The 23,932-nt window shown below is 39.0% G+C and overlaps 1 protein-coding gene across 1 annotated transcript in view; it reads right to left on the bottom strand.

Moving 5' to 3' along the window:
* The window catches only part of LOC145983614 (follicle cell protein 3C-1-like), a 75,588-nt gene that overhangs the window by 13,637 nt on the left and 38,019 nt on the right, over positions 1-23,932 (bottom strand). Inside the window, exons 3-4 of the mRNA XM_083116677.1 lie at positions 17,466-17,625; positions 1,357-1,431 (exon numbers count right to left, since the gene is read on the bottom strand). Coding sequence (XP_082972803.1) covers positions 1,357-1,431; positions 17,466-17,625 — 235 coding nt within the window. The remainder of the gene's footprint in view (positions 1-1,356; positions 1,432-17,465; positions 17,626-23,932) is intronic.

The following is a 23,932-nucleotide window of genomic DNA, read 5'->3' as shown; positions in this document are numbered from 1 at the left end:
TCTCTCGTAACATCCTGTACGATTTAAGTATTGTAGCAACATTGAATGCAACGCATTCCTGGTATAACTTGGAGGCAATCGATGAAGGAGGAAGGTTATCGAACAGTGGAAGAGAGCATTAAACGAACATCTTCTCTAACTTCACTCATTATACTTCATCAACATATAGGCTATGTATATATTGTAGACGGTAGGGTAAGAGTGCAAGACCCAACTCAGTATAATATACGTGTGTTCAAACTTGGCAGGAGCATTGCATCAACTCGGGGGTCATGTCCCTCCGAGTATAAAAGAGAGAGACCCAACGTCTCAGCCCTCTCATTGGTCTTATTGCTACCATCGACTGTCAATCGTAAAGTGTACAACTGGACTGTATCGACCTGGAGTCGACATGACGAGGTAAACGGCTGAGCAAGGTGAGTGACTGGTAATTGCCTTACCGGGTACAATCCCCTAAGATAGCATACCATTAAACATGAGTGCAACGAGACGACAGTCTTTAAATTAACCATCTACCAATCACCCGGTGCCGTCTCTATCGCCCCGAGATAATAGGTGTGAGCAAAGCTAGTGGTTGGAAAGGAACATGTTCTCTACGCCTCTAGCCAGCTAATCGCGAAGATGATACGATAAAATTGATGAAGGGTCACACACAAAGAACACCCATGACCAAGCCGAGATTCAAACCCGGGATCTCTGGCTTAGTTGTAAAACCAAATGTTTTTTTGTTGTTTTTTTCGAAAGGAAGTGGGAGTTTTCGTGTACTTTTTAGTAGTCATTCCTCATTTTGCAATATTTTCCTGTCTTTGACGTTTTGTTTTTAGGAATACTGGGTCCTAAAGAGGTGAGAGGTTTTGACTCACACCAACCACCCTTGGGAACGCCACTAATTGCTACCCCAAGTGTCGACGTCACCGCACGTCACTGTAAATAATGTACGCCCAAGAGTGTCATTGCGTGTGCGGTTCCTGTTATCTCGACACGGTGTGTATATTTCTAAAGCTATATCACAATATTAAACTTTTATTACAAAGAAGATCAAACAAAATCTCCCCCTCATGAAATAACACTTATTTAAAGAAAATAGTTAAACTTGCCCATATTTTTATATTAAATGTGTGTTTGTCAGAATTTATTTTGAGCTCAGTTCTTGTTCAGATAAAGTTTCTAAACAGGACCTATAGTGTAAAATGAAATTAGAACCATTGTGCCTCTATCGGGAATGGAAAACATGGAAACCCCTGATATCTAGGCGACTGCTTTTTCCACCAAGCCACTGGGAAAGACCAGTAATTTTATTTAAGTGCTACATATCCCATATTCATTGTTAATAATGGTAATGACTAATTTATTTACCTTCGTTACTTTCCTTTTGTCGATAATATGTGCACACGTCTCGATTTGGGCCATTTGAAAGAGAAAGTTGCTTTCCTGAAACGAAAATAAAATTATCTGAAATGAATGAAAATTTGCTGGGAGAGTACTAATTTCATCTTCAGTGGATTTGCTGAAGGTAACTACATGCAGTGCTTTATATGCTCGCATCTGAACAAATCCACAAGACCACCACACATTGAAAGTGTTTATTTAAATTTGTTATCATAACCACATTTTCAAATTATGGGGGATAATGGAAACAAACGTCACGTGTTTTCATACTGATAACATCTGGCCTTCGTGACATAAACCTCCATGGAAATTCGATTGCTGTGTATGAGGTAAGTGGCCTTATACACTGCTTATAAATGAGGCGAATTAAGTAAACTCGTAACATTTAAAATAATTGTGGTTTTATGTAGCTTGATTGTAAGAATCTATTAAGGTTGATTTTTTTTTTCTTTTACCATGAGAGTAATTGTCTTATAATACCACGTTATTTCTATCCACCACTTTCAATAAAATTTTCTGTGCTACGGACATCTTAAATCTTAACATGTCCCAGAATTCTTCCATAAAACAAAATTTACAAAGTACCTAGTCTTACCATAAATACTGTCCCAAAGTTGTAAGTAAATAGACACAAAATGGTGATAGATATTGTAATATCAGAATAACATGAGGTGCATGGATGCATTAACAACCAAAATCACAAATAATTATTCGAAATGGCCACCTTTAGCACTGACAAACTTCTGAAGTCTTCGTGGCCACTCATCAATGGAATTACGCAACACATCAAGTGGAAACTCCGCAGCTGCCTTCTGAAGAGACCGCTTTAAACTGTCAATATTGGGATGTCTCTTCTTGCAAGCAATCTCCTGAAGCTTGGACCACAATTTGTAGTCCAAAGGGTTTAAGTCTGGACTGGCAGAGGGACAATCTGACGTGGATATGAAGTCAGGAACATTTGCCTCCAACCACTGCTGGGTGGTGCGTGCTTTGTGTGCTGGGGCTGAGTCCTGCTGGAAGCTCCAGTTCTCTCCATGGAAGATGGTGTCGGTAAGATTCTTGCATAGTTTCTCAAGCACTGTCTGCTGGTACACTTTGGCTGATGTTTTTACCCCTTTTTCACAGAAATGGAGCGTGCCCTCATAGCAAATGTTCCATACTTCATTTCCACTTCAGATTGGCCTTCTGCAAGTCCGGACCTATACCCTTTGGACTACAAATTGTGGTCCAAGCTTCAGGAGATGGCTTGGAAGAACAGACATCCCAATATTGAAAGTTTAAAGCGGTCGGTCTCTTCTGAAGGCAGTTGCTCATTTTCCAGTCGATGTGTTGCGTAATTCAATTGATGCGTGGCCACGAAGACTTCAGAAGTGTGTCAGTGCTAAAGGTGGCCATTTCGAATAATTATTTGTGATTTTGGTTCGTAATGCATCCATGCACCTCATGTTATTCTGATATTACAATATCTCTCACCATTTTGTGTCTATTTACTTACAACTTTGGGACAGTATTTATGGTAAGACTAGGTATATTTTATCAGATAATAATTTTTTTTAAAAAATAAGCTGTAATTCATTTGTTTCGTTTGTCAAAAATAGTTTTATCTTTTCTTTGATTTCGTTTATTGGGACTAGTGCTGTTTGCACCATGTGGGTTATTTCCTGCTAATCACGCCGATCCAGACATTTCCAGAATTAAGTTGTACAAGTTACGTCGCATGATTGATGGAAAATTGGTAACTTTGCATCTTCCATTGTGGCACTTACGTAGTATTCCTACTCCGTGTGCTGTACAGTTGTGGAAAAAAGTTCTTCCCCATAAGACTCTAATAGCAGTAACTAATGTGCCGGAAGGGTAGGCAACACACATTGCACGTTTAGGTGATCGGGTGATTCTGTCTGTCTCAAGAGCAACTCGTCTTTCATGCAATAGAGAACAGACACAGGGAATGTAGAAAAGTCACGTGACTTTGTGACGTTTTTCTGCGCGGATCGTAATAAAAATGTATTACGTTAATTTTCCGCGTAGAAAATCCTCACATTTCTCCTCATAATCTTCGGTACGCTTTGCGTCAGTGTTATCGGATACTAGTTGATCGATTGACCGCCAGAGGTCACCAGTGGCATTTTCCTGTTCTGCGATCACGATCGACGAGAGACAGTAGTTCCGAACCAGCTTGCGAGTCGTAAAGGAGTTTTGGAGTGACGACATGAATTTGGAGAGATACAGCGACTCGCGGGACTAAACGCAAGTCTCTGTCGTCGATTACATTGGTAATATAGGATTACCTTCTTTCTTCGAACAATACGAGAGGCTGTTCCATTTTTGCATCGTGTGATAGTAAGACGTTAAGCTGCTGGTGTTTTTGGACGAACGACACCAACCAACGAAGATGATTAAGCGAAGCATTCTTTGACCATTGACCACTTTGACCGTCGTTTTCTTCCTTCACGGAGTGCAACCAGAACTATGAAGGTGCGATGGGACAAGTTGGAGAAGGAAAGATACGAGTAACAGGACAGCATACTTCGTACGTGAATGGAGACGACCCTTTGGAAGGCGTTCCCCCCTTGATTCAACAGTGGTCAGCTCTAATTAACCATGGTGTACGATTGTTCATATTATCGAGGTATGTACTTTACGACCATTTTTGCATAAGTGAACAGTGAATGCGTGCTTTCACTAATATACGTCTTTTTTTTGACCGAGTTACAAGTTTAAATATTGAGAGAAACGGACGGCAAAAAAGGACAAGTCAAATAGGAGGCAATTTAACGATTCATTCCCAGTTTATACGACGTCGTCGCGGTTGGTCTAGTGGAAAAGTAAAGCGACGCATGTGAGCTTATTGCTCAAGTGTGGTACTCTGTCTAACCCAAGATTTTTGTAAAAATGCCCTCGGGAATTTCCTGTGAAATGATGAGCCCCCTCAGATTGATTTGCCTACACTTACACAAGCTACATCTGTGAGATTGTTGTCCATAAGCTTGTTAAAAATATGCTGTTCTTGATATTGCTATGGCTACACTTAAAACTAAGCCAAAAATGCTCATATGAGCCACCCACATACACCCACACATATTTACTTCCGGTCCACTTCCGGTCCACTTCCGGTCACTTCCGGTCCACTTCCGGTCACTTCCTGTCCACTTCCGGCCCACTTCCGGTTCACTTGTGGCCCACTTGACACACCTGTGGGTTTTTTCAGTTTTTTTTGGAAAGGGTTACAACATTAACAAGGCTGTTTAATTTACAATTGGATACACACCCCAATTATTTTAACAAGAATTTAAATTTTGAAAGCATGATAAATAGATGCAGGAGTGCAAGTTTAATTCCTGTAGCAAGTGGAAACAATTCTAGATATTTATACCCATGCATGTGTGTCCTGTATCCTGGAGAGGTTGTGTATTCATGCGGGCATGTTGTGTGCAGGTATTGCTACCTAAATACCTACACAACATCAGATTGCTGCAAATTGTGCCTCAATACTATAACAAAATATTACAAAATTAATAATCTATCATGTGGACTGTGTTCAGGACAAGGCTATTATGTTTATACACTCACAAAACAATTTCTATGCTACAATCATGAGATTGATGATAGTTTTGTACTCGAGATAAAAATGGAAGATGGTCCCTTGCAAGAAGAATAAAAGAAATGAGGATTAAAAATTTTATCAATTATGGGAGCTTCAGCACTCTCGATGAAATCTATGAGAGAATCTTGACAATGAAAGCATGATTCTTGTGATGTTGATGTGCAATAACACTGGAAATGTCAATGTAGATTAGAGAAACCAGGGCTACAGGCAATCTATTCTATATAAGCATATAATATTTGTGTACAAGAAACATAATCAATTTTACCTGTTGTCAGAACCAAGTGACAGATCAGATAAAATAAGAGAAATACACCTATATCCAAGGGGCATTGGAATTGAATATGATGGGGGAACATACCAGGATAAGATGGCTCTACTCCCAGAGAGCTCCCCTGTTAGAGTTGGGAATTTTGGATTATATATTACAGATTATCAGAATTCAATATTTCATACACACCTGCAATCCTTTGGGATTGATAGTTTCAAAAGATATGTGATATACCCTGATCAGAACATGTTGATGAATCACCTATTGGGCCCATGTGCAAGAAGAGGGCCCTACTACCGTGCAGCAGGCAAGACCGGGATGGTTGAGATATTGCTCAACAATCAAGTGAGATTCAGAATGTTTGATTCCTACAACAAAATTGTGCAGGTATTCTACACAGACAAGTGGGAAGAATACACACAGCAGCTGTTTAGGAATAGGCAAGAAAACAGCTGGGTTATCTACACCTTGAAACTTGTTGGTGAGATACACAGAAACTGCCAGTCTTGCCTGCCATCTGCATGGTACAAGCTTTTGCAAAATGTTAGATTGATTCCTGAACAATTTAAGAATCCACCATGTAAATTAGAGCTGGTGAAAAATAATTTTGTAGAATTTGAACCCGATCTGCCTTTTGATCTGGTGAAGCTCTACAATCCATACATGGTGAATGTTATTGCAGAGTGCAAGAAAATTGAAAACAACAGAATGTTGTACAGGCTATGGGGAAGAATCATAAGAAACTGGGCAAGAATCGTGCTGTTTTTACATGACATACTGTTTGTTCAGGCTCCCAGGCATATAATTGAAGGCTGCAATATACATGCTGGCCGAGATGATATGTTTAGAAATTTTTGGGATTTTCTGGATACAAACCCTGTGCTCACTGCAGAGGTTGCATGTTTCATAAGATCTTCAAGATTTACTAGGGAAACACTTACAAAATTTATAAATATATGGTACTCTATCCTATACAAGGATCCATACAAATATATGATCAAGAATTACAACAGGCACAATATTGCTGTGATTGGAAACATTGCTGAGGGGAACAACAACTCTGCACCTTGGCTGTGCCAGTGTATTCTGTTTCCTGTTGATGTTGCATTTCAATGCGGGCATGTATTTTGCAGATATTGTTTTCTAAACAGAGTTGTTGAGAATAAAGTTGCATGCTGTCCAAAATGTAACAAATCAAATAATAGGACCTATGTTATACACAACTGGATATGCAGCTGCTGCCAGGAACAAGTCTCTAATCCTGTCATATCACTGTCTGAGGAGTTTTTTTGCAGAGACTGCAGCCCTGGTGATCATACTGCACTGTTGAAAACATGTTGATAGAATTTAAGAATATCAGCAGGTTTGAGGATTATTTCAACATACAAGCAGCTTTATGCAACAATGCAGATGCTGATCTTGACAAGTTGATCAACAATGGCATGCATTTTATATTTGTGGCTGATTATGATGTACCTGGTGTTTTGAAGATACTTGCACCTAGTAGATACAGTGCATCCATAGACTGGAACATTTGCAAGATGTTTTACAAGAGAAATTACAGATATAAGCTATTGCCCGATTATATGCCAATAGATTTTTTCCTGCTTCCAGGATACTTTGCATTGCAGATAGGAAACAGGGTATACAAATCAAGATATGATGACAAGTTTGTTGCAGGAAGCTGGCCTGTATTGTACAGCTCTGGCTTGTTTGTGGTGGATCTGCAGAACAGCATATTTAAAACACAACTATACTCTGAATGTATAGAGTGTCCAAACAGGTGTGTGCATTTTACAAATTATTACACTCTGTCAAAATTGTTGTCAGGTCCATGTTACAAGGGACCATACAATTACAGACTTTTAGATGTGGACAACATTAAATTGATAAGAATTGTGAAAAAACAAATTAAGATTGCACCCAGCCCTTACAAGTATATCCAGAATGTTTTGAACCTGCCATACACAGATAACTGGGCAATATATGTAAATTTTATAACCCACAACAAGACATGCAACATGCTCTTCTATTGCCTAAAATTGTTGGGAGAGATACACAAGAATTGTAGAGTTTGTGTAGGTGCATTATGGTACAGAATTTTACAAAATGATCCTGTATCTATAGAAGATTTTAAAAATTATTTTTATTGTACACTCAACATATACAGAAATAATAATCACTCTCAGCCAAGAATACCCTTCAAAATTGCCCACCAGTATAACCCAGAATTGCCTAATCTGCTCTATGAATATGTTGAAATTGTAGATGGGCCTATCCTATTGCACGTGTGGACAAACATTATTAATTTCTGGACACAGAGTGTTATGCTGTTTCATGAATTATGTTCATATGTGCCCAAATATTTAAACAATGTGAAGAAATTTAAGATAGACCATCCTGTTGATAAATTGTGGGATATCCAGCCTGCCGGTGCATTGATTACATCAATAAGGTTATAAGATGCCAGGCTCACAATGCAAACATGTTTGACTTGCAAATGAGAAGCATCTCCAAGAAATTAAAGCAGAGAGCAAAGTACCTCATAAGAAGCAACCAGATAAACATCTACAATATTGACAGCAACAGATTTATATTCTTTCCCATACTGTGCTTCTCATTTGCAAGTCAAACATGTTTGCATTGTGAGCCTGGCATCTTATAACCTTATTGATGTAATCAATGCACCGGCAGGCTGGATAATTCTCCAAGAAATTAAAGCAGAGAGCAAAGTCAAACATGTTTGCATTGTGAGCCTGGTTTGTTAAAATAATTGGGGTGTGTATCCAATTGTAAATTAAATAGCCTTGTTAATGTTGTAACCCTTTCCAAAAAAACTGAAAAACCCCACAGGTGTGTCAAGTGGGCCACAAGTGGACCGGAAGTGGACCGGAAGTGGACCGGAAGTAAATATGTGTGGGTGTGGGTGGGTGTGGGTGTATGTGGGTGGCTCATATGAGCATTTTTGGCTTAGTTTTAAGTGTAGCCATAGCAATATCAAGAAGAGCATATTTTTAACAAGCTTATGGACAACAATCTCACAGATGTAGCTTTTGTAAGTGTAGGCAAATCAATCTGAGGGGCTCATCATTTCACGGGAAATTCCCGAGGGCATTTTTACAAAAATCTTGGGTTAGACAGAGTACCACACTTGAGCAATAAGCTCATATGCACATCTTGAGCTAGTTTTAAGTGTAGCCAAATCTGCCTGAGGGGGGGCTCATCATTTCTCGGGTTTATAATAGGGTATTTTACACTACTATTATATTATCTTCCGGTAAATTGTTAAAACTTTTGAAGAATTGTTGTAGTGAGGATTAGAAGAAGATAATTGTTACAGTTATATAATGTACATATTGTTGATTGAAATACTAACCATTCTTCGCTGCGAGGTTGGTATAATAAATTTTGACTAGTGTCGCAAATTAAGTATTGCAGTATATCTTTACCCCCACATAAAGAAGAAAACTGTATTTTAGGTTATATACTGATGAAACGAGGTTGTGAATTATTCTGGGACGGACTCGTGGCTGTATTTACTCGTTAGTTCAAGAGTTAAGTTGGTCACAGCTTTATATATATATTTTTGACCTTATTTTCCAAAATATCCTTGTTCAATGGATCGCATGGTCCCGTTTAATTTGGATCTCGTCAGAGACTGAGGTGACAGTACAAAATACTCGTCATTAACCTCCAAAAAACGTGACTTTTTTGACTGATTTGTTTTTTTCCTTATTTAGCGTACATGTAACTAATTTTTCCACGGACTCTTTGCGCGTCTTGTAAATTTTGATTATTATTGTTATGTACGCAACCTCTCAGTTACAACTTGTCAGGTGAAATGTTGTTCGTCAGAAAATCGCCTGTTCTCAAGCCAGGTCGCAGAACCGACAAGAGCTACACGTTATATCTCCGAAAACGATTCGCCTAAAAACGTTGAACGAAACGCTAAAATAATTCTTGCATTAATTACATAGGCTACTATACTATACGTGCCGTAGTAGCTCAGTCATTAGGGAGTTTTATTACCATGCGAGAGATCTGAGTTCGATCATCGACGGGGGAGAATCGGGATTTTGTCCACCTGTTCAAGCGACCCCTGTGCCCACCCAGCGTCGTATAAAGTGGGTACCTGGAGGAAACTCGGAGGGGGGGGGTAAGGCGGCCAGGGGCGTGGTGCTGATCACATCAACCCCACTTTCGTCCTGATCAAGAAAGCTTGGGGCCTTATCTCCACACCCCCTACACGCCTTCATGGCTTGGTGTATAGCACAAGGTAGCAAGCACATTGCTTTATAATTTACTACTATACATCCTGATTTTGTCGAACAGAACTTCCCAATCTCTACGTGGGCTTTCTTCTAAGTTCCGTAGGGATGTGAATAGGCTCCAATTTTTCTTGACACAATTGATACATGTTATATTTCGTCATAAGAACAACAGCCGATATCCTTTGTGTGCTTGAGTTGGGGAGGGGTGGGGGAGTGGTATAAGCCAAACATGTGAGGTGATCCTTTTCACACTACTCCATTCTCAGAAATAAATCTCAATTCCACAGACTGAAAATGTAACACTTTCTACATCTTAGCATGCAAATATCTAGTAGCAAAGTCATTTGTGGAAATTTGAAAAATTAAAGATTTGTAACGGCACTCTGGAAAGTTCGTATTTTTTTTTCAATTTGAACTGACATTCATAATATTCATTAAAAATCCCAATGTTGACTAAAACTAAGAAGTGCTTAGTCGTTCTGCTACTTTCAATTCTTCATTAGCGTAGTCACCGTAACTCTCTCTTTCTCTCTCACTCTCTCTCTCTCCCTCTCTCTTAGCCTTTGCGATGATGCAGTAATAGCGGAGTTGCCTTGTAATCAAGGAGTCCTGGGTTCGATACCCGGTGGAGACACATAGTGGTTTGGATCCTACTTTATACTGTAGATGTAGTCCCGATTAGCCTTACTGTTCATAAAGTGTACTTAAAATACCAAATAAAAATAAAAATCACCGTAACTCTCTACAATGCCAGAGGATCCAGGATCGAAACCTGTTGAGGCTTAGATGTAGTATTGCATTCGTATCATTACCCATCATCTTCATCGTCGCGATTATTGCAAGAGGTAAAAATGCGACACAAAATAACCCACACAGAAGCTTCGAATCAATTTAAATATTGGTTACGTTGGATATGTGTTGTCTTACAAATCACTTCCTGTGATGTAATAGGGTTTTTGATGAGAGACCGTTTGTATAATTCATATCTTTGTTGCGAACAATAAATAGTTTTACGTTCACCACACTCTTCGGTTGCTTAGAAAGAGTACGGAAGAAGGATCTCTAAATTTTCGCTTTCAAATGTCAATGAAATTTTAACATAAGTTCAGTGTTGGCCACGAAAGAGATTTACATATTGTTATGATATTTTTAAACGCCCCAAAATCTAATTCCAATAGAATACGATACTACTCCTTACGTTCCTGTAAATGTCCACCATTAGTTTGGCAAAAAAAAGTAACAAAGATTTCCGTGTTTCCTTGAGCAAAGATAAGGCGCCTGCTTGTAGCAAGCAAGCACCAATTGCTTCAAACAGTGACCTTCACTGCCAGAGTGACTATCAGCAGGCCTGCTTTCATTCCAGTGTGCGTATAAAACAGGTATTTTATTTCGTTCGTTCCAGTCCACAGTTATACCAAGTTTACATTCTAATATTTTCGTAAAATATGTAGTAATCAAGTTGTATACATTATGGTCTTCCAGAGTGTTGTTGCCTGCTATTTACACGCGGGAAATGGGGGTGTTGTAAACATTTCTGAACCCAAAGGTCGAGCACGAAGTAAAAGTCGCGTAAGCATTGGAGGTAATAACAAGGAAATAGAAGTTGAAGGAAATGCTGGAATAAATTATATTACAAATTGAGTAAAAACAGTTTTCATCACAGTTATGGCTATCATATCACTCTTCATTGGAAATTAGGACAAATTGTCTCAAAATGTTGGACACGAACGCATTTGCAGTAAATATAATAGGTTACTAGGACATATTAGCATATAACGAGAATATGACACATCTTAAGCTCAAAAATTAATGTCGAAGTGAACGGTTCAGTTCAAAATTCCTCAACTGCTAACACGACCGTATGTGATTTCAACTTGTGTATGCAAGACAGAACGTTTTTCGTCGAAACGGGGCCAGGAAAACAATCCATGAATTCGGGAAGGAAAATTTAAATTTCGTAAACGAAGTCTGCAAGTTCTTGTATATTGAAATGTAAAAGACTATTATACACTGGGAAAAAACAGAATTGTGTGCCTTATTTCTTGTAACTTGTAACTTCGAACAAATTACCGATACTTATAGTATCGATAAAACTTCACAAAGTAAGCATTTTTATACATATATCCGAACTTTTTCGGTCCTAGAAAATCAGCAAGTAATTTCTGAGCTGGGATTATAATTGCTTTTCCGAACATCCAGTAGCAACCATGCACACTCTTTGATTTAAGCATACTTCTCCAAGAAAATCGTTATCTCAGACTTCCCTCAGATTTTTTTTTCTCTATCTAATTTGAAGTTACGTGATGCCCAAAATACGTATAAGACATTTGTGATTTCTTTCAAATTCCTTCCGGAGGCCAGACAATTCTAAAATCTAGGACACGTCCGGTAAAAAGAATGCTGCTTATAACCTTCTTTTGTTTCCTTATTTAGCGTCGTTTTTCTTTCACCTTTTGCTAATCAGGACGACGAGGATAAGTGACATGATGAAATTGATAAAGGGGCAATTACAAAGAACGCCCATACCCGCGACGGGATACGAACCCAGGACATCACACATCGTAGCGCACTGTGCTAACCACTCCGTCACGGACGGAATTCTTAGAGCCCTAATCGTTTCACAAGCATTTTTCCTATATTTAACTACACACGAAACATAAAGAACAATCTAAATAAACATGTGCCAGTTCACACTCTAACCGTTATGAAACGTATGCATGTGAAAATACAATATAATATATATTCTTATGTAGTTGTGATTTATTATTGAATATAAAAGAAATATATTAGTGATGAAATGACGGAAGTAGAGGAACATTTCCAATGAAACAATTATGCCTTATGGATATTTCTATTTCTTGCCGAAAAAGGTTCCGAATTCGAGTTCCCACCAAAATGGGTTCATTGTGTATGTTCATTCACGTGTAATCATAAATCGTCGTCATGAATAATTTAACTTCAGAGGAAGGAAACTGAGGTAATTATTAATATGGACAATAACAAAACAAATTTGATCTTAAAGCCCTGGCTTTGCTCTACATATTCCATCACGGGGACTGGCAATTTACGTAGGTGTAGACACGCTTCGTACAATTTGATGATATTGCGATTACCTAATGGATGTACAGCCACTTAACTGGACACCCCAAAATTCCCATTTTATTACTACTGTAAATTGTAAATTAACATAATATCACATAGTTTACCTATTCATAATATGCGTTTCTTTGGTGCACTTTGTGGATTGTTTCGTGATTGTTTTAATTAACGTTTCATTAATCAACATGAAGTAAATCGCGGCAGGGAAAGTGGAGGGAAAATGACAATGAAGCAGAACGAGAGGCCCTTGGTTCCCGATTAATGAAACTTTGTCTACATGCAACTGGGTTGCTGCGTGAAATAGCTGAAAATGTCATTTCTTAATATCTTAATTTTGCTTATTTTATATTGCTTTTTTTGGAACTTGCGTCAACAAAGGCGATCAGGATGATTATTGAAGTTATGAAATGGATGATAGGACATGATGATCCATGCCTTACACACAATTCTAAGTTGCGACTAATGAATATCGATTCGTCTTATCATTTGTCAAGTAGTTATTTTTAACTCCAATCTTTTTCAATGAGTACTGGGTTGACAGCATGTGTGTTGTGCGATGATGATTTAATGAAATCCATCACTTCAGTGCACTTTCTTGACAATGACTCTAATATCAGTGAAGAAAACATTTCCTTACGAGTAGTTGTTGTTAAGAAACCAATTCCTGAAACTTTTCCTGGAGGTCTGTCTCACAGCGCCCAGCTGTTGTTTGTTTTGGCTTGGCCTGGGGGTATGACTCACGCTGCTGTCAATACTGAATCGTTCCCGAGAAGCCAGGTTCACCAGGCAAACCTAAGCGATCATTTTGTTATTTTGGTTGCATAGACAATAGGCTTTAAGATGTTACGATATCGTAGTTCAGGTGGCCCACAAAGTACTTTCTCTGACTGTACACACATACAAAAACCAACCAACTGACGGGCAGTTCGTTTAGCGAGTAAAATGTTTTTGAATGCTGTCGTATCAGTTAGGTATGTGGTTCCAGAGAGGGTGAATGAGAAAACTTCATTGGTGGCAGTGAAGAATAATTTCCAGTACTACTTGATCCGAAAGTCTCGAGTATATAGAAATCATGAGACGAAAACTATCATCATTCTTAAGCAGTGGCGAAGCGTTCTCCCTGCCTACTCTAATATTATTTCCCTATTTCATTACTTGTGATTTCATTATGTATGAGAAGCGCTTCTGCGATTGTTGTGTTTCGGACTATATGACGTCCCTGCTATCGACAGTGCAAGAGTTACGTAATCGAATTCATATTTAAGAGTTTAAATAGTTGTATTTAAGGATCGAAATATAGAATTAAGTGAGGAGCTTGAAATAATGCACTATCATCATTATTTTTCTCAAATGCTTCAATCGAAACCAGGGCAAGGGAAACAAAAATCATGACAGTGTTGTTTCCATTAAGGTACACTCTGTTCCTGGAATCTCTGGAGCAAGCCAAGGAAAACAAGTCTTCTGCGCAAGTAGTGACTCGAGAGGACTCGGCCAATGAACGCACGAGAATGGATGTGAGTTCATGGAGAAGAAAACTCACCTGCAGCTAATATCCGTTTGCAGCAGCGTGCACTGCTTTGCTCAGCCAACTCACTTTCTCCTTTTCTCTACCGTTATACACGATTAAGCTCCAAAGATTCACGAAACAGAGTGTAGTTAAGACAGCAAAAGCTCAAAAGACGGAAACTGATAAAGATTCAAGGTCAGAACAACAACCAATCCAAAACACAAAGTTATCTGGAATAACTTCAAGGAGTACAATGAATCAAGCAGTTCCGATTCAAAACATATTCAAACTAATGGAAGCATAAAAAAATAGTGCAAGGGGAAATCCTGTTCCAGTTTCACATAAAGGGAAGAAACAATTTTTGAGTTTTATGTTTATAAGTCCACTTCATACACAGACATGTTTATCGGGACTGGATCTACAGTTTAAAGTAGGATCCGTATCACTATGGGTCATCCAATATACAGGATGACCAGAGAGACACTTCAATCTTACAAATAGATTGATTGAATTGTTGTTTAAGTGCACTTTATGCACAGAAAGGCTATGCTTGACTGGTCCTACAGTTTGAAATGGGATCCGAATAACTGTGTCATGTGCCTCCACCGAGTATCGAAACCGGGACCCGTTGATTACAAGGCGACGACGTTGCCACTACGCCATGTTATGTTTGTATGAATATTGTTTTGTGCATAACATAACATTGTGAAACCAACAAGCAGTGAAGCTAACGCCAGAGAGCTTTCTTTTTAGGGCCTCACATGATGGCGAACTGGTGGCGTCTTCGCCTTGTAATCAACTGGTCCCGGGATTGATACCCGTGGAAGCACAAGTGGTTCGGATCCAACTTTAAATAGGTTCAGTCCCGATTAGCCTTACTGTGCATAAAGTGGACGTAAAACAACAAATCAACCAAATCAACCAACCAAGCCTGTAAGCTCCATAAGATAAACCAATAGAAGAATCCTATTCATCAAATGATATCTAAAGCGTGCAAAATTGGCTTTCATCCAAGTATCTTTCTCAGCATGCTCAATATTAACATCTAACTTAGAAAGTAAATGCAAATATTTTAGAATTTTGTATCTGTAATTTTACTAATATTATGTGCAACTTGTTTACATGAGGTGCGACACAAATATGTTGAATTAAAGACTTTCTGCCTAATATTTTTTGCAATGAGATTAAGGTAATATAGTTTCTAGACATTATTTTAAAAATATTTTAACGTATAAAGCTTTGATTGCTTCTGAAAATCACCCCCACCGTTCGCCAAGCAGTGACACCACGCTTAGCACTATTATTGAAGTAAATGGAGATATAAGGCTCCAAATGAAGATGTGTACTATCGTTGGTCACATTCCAGAGGATGAACTTGATAATGCTAAGTATAAAACTAAACATAATTGTATGTCTGTCTTGTTGACCAGTGACTCCAGAACTTCTATAGGGAAAGACATTGAAATACTAACTCAACGGAAGAATTCCATTTAGTTAGAGCAAGAACATGAAGAGGTAAATCCAAGAAAAAATATTACTGTCTTCCATATTTAAAAAGAGATGTAGTGCCCGCCATTTATTTGATAGAGAAAGAAGTGGAAATGACGAAAATATGCGTAAAGTTGTGTGAAATAATATATGCAATTTATTAAAAATATCAAATTTCACAAGAATGGGGAGATTTTCTAATTTTCTATGAAACGTTATGAACGTGAATATATATATGGCAAAGGAATCTCACATCTATTGAGTCGACGTTCCAATTTCACTTCTAGGACTCCTACCTTGAAACATGCTAACGCTGTTCATTGGATAATGTGGGAAGGAAAGGAAATAAGAGTTCAACAAAACTCGTAGTTGGAATTTCCTGAATCGACGCAAGCAGCACGAAAAAACTGTGGGCGCAAATAACCCAGTGCAACTTTCACGATACCTTTTATTTCTAGCTGTACTTCAATTACCCATGAAGTGTGTTCTCTCCCAGCACTCGCTAGTCCACAAATTAATTCCAGTGAGCGAACGACTTAAATTGTAATATATATATATATATATATGTATATATATATATATATATATATATATATATATATATATATATATATTGGGTGACACTAACGTTTATTGGAAAAATGTTCTACAACTACAAAACGAATTGTTATGCCCAAACAAAGTAAATTGATTAAAATAAAACTAATTGATAAACATTTATACAACACTTCCTAATGACAGCGTACGTACCAGATCAGCAATATTTAGTAATTTGTTTATTTCTACACACAAACATATAATATATATATATATATATATATATATAATACATACAGGGCATACACAAAAGAATGGTGTGGTTTCAAAAGCTAATAAACATATTATTTTTCACCTTACACGGCCACAACATACACCGTCAGCGGCGGCAAATGTCCTAGTTTCTTACGCGTTAATTATAATCCTTCAGTGTGTGCACTCTGGGTCACACGACACACACCCACACGATAATCAAACTCATCCCAGATTCAGTGTAGCATGTCCGCTGTAATAACCTGCAGTTAATGCGTTATCCGATCACAAAGTTCATAATTATGAACATTATAGTTATGGTGATACATAAATGCTACCTTTAAAGATCCCCCAAAAGAATGAAATCACATGGTGTTAGATCCAGCCAACAGGGTGGCCAAGGGAGTAGGTCGTTGTCTCAACGTCCGATCCAGCGCTGTGGAAGAACGCCATTGAGAAGCACTCGTATGTTCCTGTGATAAAGTGTGAGGGCGGGAAGGGGGATGGGGGTTCCTTCAAGTTGTAGAATGTAATCGTCATAATTGGTATTCAGTAGGGGTAACCTGCTTGCTCTAGTCACTGACTTGGGGACTTCACTGAAACGCCTCATGCACAATTCCTTTGTTGTCATCAGACACATGAGGTTCGCCAGAACTCCTGCCTTTACACAAGCATCCAGTTTCCACAAACTATTGGTACAACCTGGTTACGTTATTCTCGTGTAGTGCTGCTTTTTAAAATCGTGCACTAAACTCATGCTGCACTGTAAACACAGACCTGGATCCCTCAAAACGGGACACACAGAAACCCTTCTCCTGCTGCGACGCCATCTTGGAAACTGGCCCCGTGGCCTCACAGTAAGCATGAGAGACGAACTTCTGGTAGCGCATGAGAAACGTGGACAGCTGCTGATGGTGACAGTGTATGTTGTGTTCGTGCTAGGTAAGAAATAATAGTTTTTTCACCGCACCATTCGTTTGTGTATGCATTGTATATATACACAATGGCATAATTATAAATTATTCCTGTTGAGAAATGCATACTTACCTCATTCACACAGTTGTCGGAGCAATTATTAACGCCGGTTATATTGCATGGGACTTTGTGAGGAAATCTCGTTGCAATTAATGGTTGTCCTTTTGTGTTGTACCTGCTGTCCACCTGGATATTTCCAAAGATACCACAAATGCAAGAAGACTGCTTTCTACTGAAGAAATAGTAACAAAAAGATCACTTGACACACTTCATATAGGGGTACTTTAATAAAAAAACACATTTCCATGTTTGTTATTTTACATCAAATGTATCCCTCTACACATTGATTGCAATGATGAAAATGCATATATACACAAAGTCGAAACATACATCCAGGTCTTTCCCAGATATCAAATTTGGAACCTCTAGCATCAGAGCGCGCTACACATACCACTCCTCCATAGAGGTCAGCTATACAAATACGCTCTTGTATTGCAATCGTAAGAAATATTTCCATATTTTAGTGGCAGTAGCCTCCAAGTTTGATTCCTAGTGTAAATTTCATAAAGACGGCCTGGCCCGATTTCTATTGGCTACTACAATTGAGAACTGCAGATGTGAACGCTGGCGCTCAGCGTAATACTTGCACCAGTGTTGGGAGAATCAGTTGCCATAGGAAGGTAGAATGTTCAAGAAAGTGCTCGTGCCATGGAGCTGGTAATTGAAATTAAGTCAATAGCAGTGACCTAACGAACTTTCCTCCAAGTATCCATTCGCAGAGACATCCCCGACAACCACATGATACTTACTGTACGATGCTAATTAGGACAGGCCTTGTTGAATGACCATCTTAATTAGCACCGTCAAAAAACACTACGCCGAAACCCTTTTAAATAATTTATTGGACTATATTATGTAATCACTGGAAACATATAGCTGGCTGGTGTAATGGCCTGCGGTCGTGTTCTGCCTAGGGCTGTTGGAAATCACACTCACGTGTTTACTAAACTTCAATTTCTGCCTTGTTCATTCACAAAATTGTTCATCGCAACTATCACAAAACCTCCTGCAACTCTCTACAAACAGTCTATCATAACTGTTCCGTAAAAACTGCCTTTTCCTCTCCCCCGACCATACTATATATTTCTTCCCAATATCCTGTTCGCGGAAATCGGGGGACAGGCACCTCTAGTAAAATGCTGAGTTGTACCTAGGCAGGAAACGACTCGACGGAATCTTGGCAGGCCACATACACCACACACACACCCTCTTGCCAAAAGCGAAGCACACGGGTGCGAGCGGTAGTGTTTCCTGAAACAATATAACATACAAATATACAAAATAAATTTCAAGTAAAGTCGGAAAATGGATATCTTATTTGGTTTCTGTTCTATACACTAAACGTAGATTATATGTACATTAGTCAATCACCATCACCACAAATGTTCACTAATGTAAAACTTTAAAACTCTGCATCGAAACAATTGCACTGCACTGTAAGAAGTTGCTTTTAAGTTTGTACACAAATATTATATTGTCGTGAAGAGAATATGGATATTTAAAATATAACTTATGTCCTATATAACGACTGTCATTTCCCGACACCAAATACATGAATAATTGATTGATTGATTGAATTAGTGTTTTAAGCCCACTTTATGCACAGCAAGGCAAATCGGGACTGGACCTACAGTTTAAAGTGGGATCCGAACCACTATGTGCCTCCACCAGGTATCGAACACGGGACCTCTTGATTACAAGGAGAAGACGCTACCACTTTTTTTAATTTACATTTCTTTTCACATTAAATTATCCAAACTAAAATTAATGTTACATTAAATTATACAACTACGATTTGCAAATAATTTGCATACATATGTCTTTTTCTCCATACACCGCAAGAGTTTGTATAAGCATTACAAAAGTCTCGAAAATTTCCTGAAACCGAGTAGTTATGCACCCCCGTTGAGGTCGATACATCAATTGATTGGGAAAGACCGATCAAAGATCAATTTATGACAAAGCTGTGTGGGCAAGCAAGGGTGGTGGTTTTGAGCGTTTTGATTGCTTGTTGGGAAAAGGGGCGGGGCATAATGATATGGGTTTCCTGTCGTTAATGAGGAGATTGATAAGTGTTTCCGGTCGGGAGTTGATTGACAGTTTTGGGGGGCGTTTCCCGTTTGAGACCGTTGATGAGTCTGAAATTCCAGGAAGTGGGTGTAACGGTTTTCTGTCTGAATGGAACATGCCCAAACATGTTTTGGGCGTATGTTTGAACGAATTTGCAATTTCTGGGTGGTGTAACGGTTTTCTGTGTGAACATGCCCGAACATGTTTTGGGCGTAGCCTTGTAGTTTGAAGTTAGTTTAACGAAAATGGTGACGTAGGAGGGAAAAGGGTATAAATAGAAAGGATAGAGGATAATGGTATCATGTGAGGATGGATGTAAGCGGTACAAGACTGTCTGATAATGGTGTGAATTTCTACGAGATCAGCTACGAGGAGTTCTGGGAACTTGTTCGGTCTTGCGGCGACCTGGACAGCTATCGAACGGCCCTGGTAGGTTGCTGAGTTATTTCCCGTTTATGTATCTAGCGATACCTGAATCTCCCTGGTGTGGATGTTACCTGGTCAACGGATTAGGAAAAATAATTCACCGTCGCTGCGAGACTTTGAAGGAGATAGAAGAGAGGAAGAGAAGAGGTGACGAGAGAACAGGATTTCCGAGTCACGAGTGTATCTGCGAACTACGTCGCAGGAAGAGAGAGTTGGGCGAAGCTTTGAAGAAGAGAGTGAAAGAGTGGCTTTCTTTGTTGGCAGACAGAAATTCCGTGTGGTGTTCTGGCTGTGATCGTCCATTGTTACTTAACTTAGAAGGCCATCCTTGTTTCCCTGTTGTTCCTCCCGAAGGTTTCGGTGTTCGTAGACTGTTGTTCCCCGACGATCCTGAGGATATTGTGGCTGAACCTTTATCGCCGATACCAATGACCCCGTCACCTACAGTATCTGATTTTGAGAATGTTCTGGCTGAACCTTCATACCAGATGCCAAGGAGCCTGTCACCTACAGAACCCGATTTAATTCGTTTTTACCTCGTATGAGAGTGTTTACTCACCACGATTGCTGGACTCGCACCGAGCCGTATGTTATCGATTACCTATCGGTGAATTCGAGATACAGAACATACAGAAAGTGGCCTATAGGATTATGTCAGACTCCGGAAGAATTAGTGACTGCAGGATTTTACTATTCAGGCTTTAGCGACAGGGTACTGTGTTTTCATTGTTCGTACGGACTTTGCGATTGGACATCCAAAGATTGTCCTATTCTAGGACATTACATGTTGATACCCCAGTGACCTTTCATACAGAATGTTGCGGCGTTACATCGTAACTCCAAGAGCTACAAGTATTGTGACAGTATAGAGACTGCTGAGAAAACATCCGATAAACCTTGTGTGGATTCCGTGACAGTGTGCAAAATATGTTTTGAGAATCCATGCAGTGTTGTAATTCTTCCGTGTCGACATTTTGTTTCCTACGGATTCTGTGCTTCCCAATTGGACAAATGTGCCGTATGCCGGGGCAGCATTGAATATACCTTAACTGTTTTCACCTGTTGATCAAAATGGAAGCTTGTTTTTTGGACGTTCAAGGTCTTCGCGGAGTAGGAGGAGAATGTGTGTGGAAAGAAGTGGGGATTTTAAAATTTCCTTTCGACAGCGCATTTGAGTGTTTAGTGAAATCTCCATATGGTTTGCACTTGTTGAGTGAAAAGTATCGCCGAGTGAATTACTGGCTCCGTACCAACAAACACGGTCTGAACTGGGGAGATGGGTGGCTACCGTATGATAAATTAGGAGACGTTTTATATTTTATGCTTGTGAATCAGGAAGTGTACGTCAAAGGTATGGAGAAAATAAAATGGTTGGAAAAATTACTTGGAGAAAAACGTATGGGTAAAATATCTGTGCGCAACATCGAAGAACTTGAATGTCCAAAATTGGATAGTGTGAAAAAGACTACAGGAAAATGCAGAGAACATAGTAAATGTGAAAACGTAAAGAAAAAGTGTGCAGTTGAAAATGTCTGGAAGATGTACAGTTTCTATTGTAATAAGTACGAGAAATAAAAGATTTTTTTGAACATTTACAAATGTTTTATTTATAATGCTAGATATAGGTTAACAATATGATTCGATCACAATGTGAAATATATTTACATACGGACATCGATAATGGTAATTTTACACAATACATAAAAGTGACTGGTTTATTTACAATATGAAATACAATGAATAGTTTACAACAGCAAATATATAACAGATTTTATTTACAATGGCAATGTGTGTCCAAGATTGTTCTCAAGATATATTTCAATCATCAGTTCGTTGTACCAAAGTACATAAAAATAGTTCACTACATCGGGTACTTCTTTTATTTTCTGAAACCATATTCTTTTTTATACAATATACAAAAAGCCTCCATTTCGGGTTGTAATTTATAATAACGTTCGTTCATTAATTTTTGCAGAGGTCTAAAAAGATTACACTTAAATAAATGTAGTTCAGAGGCTGTGAAAATAAAAGCATCCGGTAAATGATGTTGATACATCGAGATGCAACGTTTCCCGAAAAAAATTACACCACTAACGGTGAAATTTCCAGTAACCAAATAATTGAATCGTCGACCAGTGTCGACGTAATTCAGTAAGTCTGATTTTAAAGCACACAGGTCTCTAATCTGTTTAGACTCGATGCGTACGGGTGATCTCCCCTGTTGCGAAAACTCCCACACTAAATTGAAAGGGGATTCCTTTTCGAATCCTATGGCTACGTACTTGTTTTTTTCCTGGTTCAGAAAATATGTGTTTGCAAGATAGAGATCTAAACATGCATCTACGTCATGTAGTTTAGGACACTCGATTTTGTCTGTGGAAAAACCAATTTCCCTACGTCTCTTTATGAAATCACAGTCCGTAGTCACATCCATTCCCTCGTCAGACGTCTCGTTCTTGATAGTAACGGTTTCTAATTTAATGGGTTGCACATGTTTTCGAGGTTTACCTTTGGAAACATCATCCTTATGGGTCATGCGTGTCACAAATTTGTCGTGTTTCTCCATTATAGAAGCCGCAGTAGGTTCCATGGTGTGTTCACTAGAACTGTTTCGATGGCACTGAGAGAAAGATACGCAGCACACATTTTAAATAGATTTCTTCATGACACGAGCCTGGATCGTGTGGATAGAACAACACGTTTGTTCCCCTCTGGGACACTTGGAATGTGGTAAACATTTGAAGATCTGACGAAAACGGTGTAGGATATATCCATCTTTAATGATACCTGGTGGAAATGTGTGGATGAAATCCTTGGTTGTAACGTGACGTGCTTTGTAATAAGCATACACGCAACAGTAATGACCGCATGTTGTGGCCAATACCCCCTGTAAGGGAATGTTGTTGTAAGTCCAGACCGAGGAATGACTATTCAGGAAAGTTACGAATTCTTGATAGAAAGGATGAAATCCGTATGTATCGAAATACTCGGCCACATTATTTTTGTCGAAATAGAAGGCCACCCAGTGTGTACCCCGGGAGTCGACCTTGTCAGTGTTTGCGATGATCAAGGCCGGGGTAGGAAACGTCCGAGGTAAAAGATCTCTCGGGTAAACACCGTAGAAAATGTTTCTGGTGGAACAGTTACGAGATATGATCTGTTTGATCTGCGACGTGTTCATGCTGCTTATGTTTTCAATAATGTATAATAATGTGTCTGTCTTTGGTCATTTCTATGCTTCCAGGGCTGCTGTTAAGTAGTTCGGGAAACAATTGTATGTTCACATGTTTTGAAGTTGTCACTTTCGAAGAAACACTACTATGCTTAATAGTACGGGTTATCACTTTGGTGGGGTTTTCCATCACAAACAGTATAATGTTTACATCGGAGCTGTTTCGGTAACACTGTGAGTCAGAAACACAGGCACACATATTTATAGAAAATTCTGTCTCACTGATGGACGATGACACTTCTATCTTTAGGTATATCAACTGCAGATTCAAATTCAGCATACAAAAGGCATGTTATATTTTCCGTCAGCTGAGGAGAAAACTGCATCTCGGCTCCGATGATGCCTTGTTCCTGGAGACTAGTGTGCGTGTCGTTTCCTGAAGAGTCTGGCGTTATGTCGTAAATCAGAAAAATAATCCGTTCTTGAACATTTTCCGTGTGATCTGGTGTCCGTAATTTGAGTGGTGAATGCCTGTACCGGAAAATAGAGTTTGATAGGCACGTGTTATAAATCCGCTGTTTCCTCCTGTGGTGATTCGTAAAGGTTCGGAAGGTACGAGTTCTCCATTCTTCATAAGATGGAAAGAAGATAGGTTAAAACTTCTAAAGTAGAACGGATTTTTCTTAATTTCTCCGAGAAAGCTGGCGGTGGATACCATAGCAAAAAGAACAACATTCGGAAAAGTACCTTGAAAAGCATTATCGATCGAAATCTGCTGCGTTCCGGCGACGTAAGAATAAGCTTTGATGAC

The sequence above is a fragment of the Lepisma saccharinum genome, chromosome 2 (genome assembly GCF_977018435.1).
Source record: "Lepisma saccharinum chromosome 2, izLepSacc3.1, whole genome shotgun sequence".
Taxonomy (NCBI): Eukaryota; Metazoa; Arthropoda; class Insecta; order Zygentoma; family Lepismatidae; genus Lepisma; species Lepisma saccharinum.
This window is presented reverse-complemented; position numbering and strand designations above follow the sequence as displayed.